This window comes from Plasmodium reichenowi, chromosome 6 (genome assembly GCF_001601855.1).
Source record: "Plasmodium reichenowi strain SY57 chromosome 6, whole genome shotgun sequence".
In the NCBI taxonomy this organism is placed as follows: domain Eukaryota; phylum Apicomplexa; class Aconoidasida; order Haemosporida; family Plasmodiidae; genus Plasmodium; species Plasmodium reichenowi.
Genome location: NC_033651.1, coordinates 998,697 through 1,002,658, shown reverse-complemented (window position 1 = coordinate 1,002,658; position 3,962 = coordinate 998,697). Strand labels below are relative to the sequence as shown.

Below are 3,962 nucleotides of genomic sequence, written 5' to 3'. Positions count from 1 at the left end.
AAAAAAAAAAAAAAAAAAAAAAAAAAAAAAAAAAAAAAAAAAAAAAAAAAAAAAATACTCATATAATATATATATATATATATATATATATATATATGAGGATTTAAAATTTTTAATTAAAAATGATTTATACAAAATAAAATATATATAAAAATAATATTTAACATCTAATATATATATATATATATATATATATATATAATATTTTTCAAAAAAAGACGAAAATATCAAATAATATCTTTAATTTATACATATATATATATATATATATATATATATATATGTGCGTGTGTATTATTATATATAATACAATAAACCATTTACTAATATAACATATTTAGTGGATCCTATCATTTTCTATTGAATACGACATGATTTTATTCTTCTTTTCTTTCTTTATACGGAATATACTTAAAAAGCTTTGGTTTAAAGTTTGATACGATTGGTAGAATTTATTTTTTTTATTAATTTTACTATTTTTTGGTAGGAAGTTTTTATTTTGTGAGCGATACAATTTAAGGAATTTTTTTAAAACCTTTTTACATGTTTTATGTGATAATACTCTTTCACAAGCAACGTTATACGATTTGTCACCATTAATATCACGTACAGATACATCAGCTCCTCTTTTCATTAATATATCTGCAACATCATATAAACCATAAAAAATAGAATATATTAAAGATGTTTCTCCATGTATATTAGTAAGATTATAATTAATATTTTTTCCTTCATTCAAAATTAATAAAGCTAGATTTTCATTTCGTGTTCTTATACATATCATTAATGGACATTCACCATTAATATTATCTTTACAATTAATATCAATATTATGACTTAACAAATAATGTACGATTTTTTCCTGATTCTCTAGACAAGCTATATGTAAAGCATTTTGATGATATTTATTGGTGAGATTAATGTTTACTTCGTTTTCTAAAAGAAATTTTAATACTTCCACATGCCCTTCTTCCGCAGCAACATGAATAGGAGATAATACATTTTCGGCATCTAACTGATTAATAATTTCTTTTTTTACAGAATATAAATATTTTAATATATTTAATCTCTCTAATTTAGCTGCTTGAATAAATGGTAAAGACCACAAATTATGTCCTTTTTGTATAAGTTGAGGATATTTTTTTAATAACAACTGAACAGTTGATAAATCATTTTTAAATATAGCACATGATAATACTTCAGTTAATATATGCCTATCACATGGTTTTTCTCCAGCACCTGCATCGATAAAATGATTTACCCATGCCTTATTTAAATTATATGCTAGTAGGATTGGTGTAAATTTATTATGATAACACCAATTCGGATTAGCTTTATTTTCTAACAACAGTTGTATAATTTCACTAATATTATTTTCACATGCTAAATATAAGGGAGATTTATAATCTCTTACAAATGGGCAAATAATATTTAAATTTTCTCCATTTTTAACTAATGAATTTACAATAGAAAAGTTTTTTTTTTTTACAGCTATATTTATAGGTATATATCCATTTTCTATATCAAATGGATATGTAACATAATAACTATCACAAGTATTACCATATGGACTAATACATATGGTATTTGAATTATCTACTTTTTTTAAAGCATCTGCATTATTAGACTCCACATCTTCATCATTATTATTTTTATTACATGTATTATTATTATTACTGTCATATGGGCATTCCTCTTCTAAGGCTTCTTTACTACTGCTGTATTTTTCAGAACTAAAACTTTTTTTTAAATTTTCTGGTTTGTCATTATTATATCCAGGTAGCATATTATTGTTACTATTATTGTTACTATTATTGTTACCATTATTGTTACCATTATTGTTGCCATTATTGTTACTATTATTGTTACCATTATTGTTGCCATTATTGTTGCCATTATTGTTACCATTATTGTTACCATTATTGTTACTATTATTGTTACCATTATTGTTACTATTATTGTTACCATTATTGTTGTTGCTTGTTGGTGCCTCATCTTTATCATTATCCGCGTTTGTGGATGTTTTATAAGCATATTGTATTATATTATTCCGCTTTTTTCGCTTTCTTCTTTCTTCTAACAATACCTCAACAAACTCCTTACATTCATGTTCGCAGGCAATATATAAAGGAGACTTCCCTAAATAATCCCATATATCAATTTTGGCTCCTCCCTTTAATACTAAATAAAATAAATATCTATTTTTTTTACTAATAGCTAATGATATAGGTAAAGTCCACATATCTATTCCTGCATTATCATCTGTTTCTATTGTTAATGGTGTATTAGATAATAATTCACTACCTTTATCTCTAACTAGATATACAAGATTATTATTTTTATACTTTTCACTTTTGCTTAACTCATATAATTCTTCTTGTATTTTCTTACTTAATTTAATACATATTTTTATATTCTCATTTTTTAATGCTACACTATATCCCTTTACATATATATCTAATCCAATACTTTCTAGAAAGCATTTACTACCCCATGAACCTAAAATATCTAAATTAGGCTGTACAAAATGTGATTGTATATATGGATCATCTACAGTTATTAAATTTTTATAACCATTCGAAAATGGACAATCATCACAATCACATTTAAAATTAATTTCTTCTGTTGTATATATACAACTTTTCCCATTACATCTACATTTATTTAAATTTTTTTCTTCATCATCTTCCTCATCATCATCGTCATCATCTTCTTCCTCTTCATCAAATGTATTAACATTATTATGTAAAATATTCATACAGAATATATTTTCCGCTGTTAATAATTTTGTTTTCTTATGACAAATTCTGGTCTTCTTTTTGTTATCTTCAAAAGATTTCTTTTCTAATTTTTTCTTCTTATAATTACTACCAATATTATTATTACTATTGTTTCTTTCCCCATCGTTGCCCATTACGCTATTTTCATCGTTCAATTGAATATTCTTTTTCATCTTTCCATTATTTTGATCTACATAATAATAATAGTTATTATTATTATTATTATTATCATTTATATACCTATTTTTATCCCTTCTTTGATTTTTTTCTTCATCAACTTTTCCATTTTCTTCTCTCGCACATTTATTATCATCTTCCTGAATATATTCATATACATCTTTATATATATCACTATCATACGTGATGGAATCGTCATCATGACTATTATTGTTCATTTTAATTTTATATTTATTTTCTTGTGATTCTGAACCCTTTTCTGAATCATTACAATTTTGTGCATCCAATAGGTTGCTCTGTTCCATTAAATGACTATTGTTCTTTTCTTGATCATTATGACTATTCGATTTTGAATTAATTTTTTTTAATTCTTGATTGTTTATCATAGTGTCTTTCCTTTTATTATTATTATTTATACTTGGGGCGTAATATTCACTAGATAAGAAATGATCTAAGATATCTTTTTTGTCATGTAAGCTAACATTGTTAATATTATTATTATTATTGTCGTTATTGTATCCATTTATATTATGATCATTTTTTATTTTATTATTAAGATAACCCCACTTATTTTGAACATTCGATAATTCTACAAATTTCTCAATGGAATCATGAACATTTTTTTTTTTTAACAGATCATCATTATCTGTACTCCTTTCAAATATTTTATCTTTATCTGCATCAACATTAGAACCATGTAAGTGATCTGTTTCTTGCTCTTTTTTATTTGTGATTTTGAGATTTGCTTCTTTTGCACCCACGTTATTTTGTATTTTTGTGGAGTAACCAAAATGTTTAAAGGTATTAAAAAAGAAATTATTAAATAAATTAAAATTATTATTTGTTTCTGATTGACTAATACTACATTCTGTTTCACTGTTTAATATAGACTTTAATTTCTTCCTATTATTATTATTATTATTTAAATGATGATGATTATTATTATTATTATTATGATTATGATTATTATTATTATTATTATTATCATTATGAGTATCAAGATGA

The 3,962-nt window shown here is 23.3% G+C and overlaps 1 protein-coding gene across 1 annotated transcript in view; it reads right to left on the bottom strand.

Annotated features, from left to right (window-relative positions):
- Positions 1 to 337: 337 nt before the first annotated feature.
- Positions 338 to 3,962, bottom strand: part of PRSY57_0625500 (ankyrin-repeat protein, putative) — a gene marked incomplete at both ends in the record, with an annotated part of 5,322 nt that continues 1,697 nt past the window's right edge. Inside the window, one exon of the mRNA XM_012906628.2 lies at positions 338 to 3,962. This exon is cut by the window's right edge and continues 1,697 nt beyond it. Within this exon, the coding sequence (XP_012762082.2) occupies positions 338 to 3,962 (3,625 nt within the window).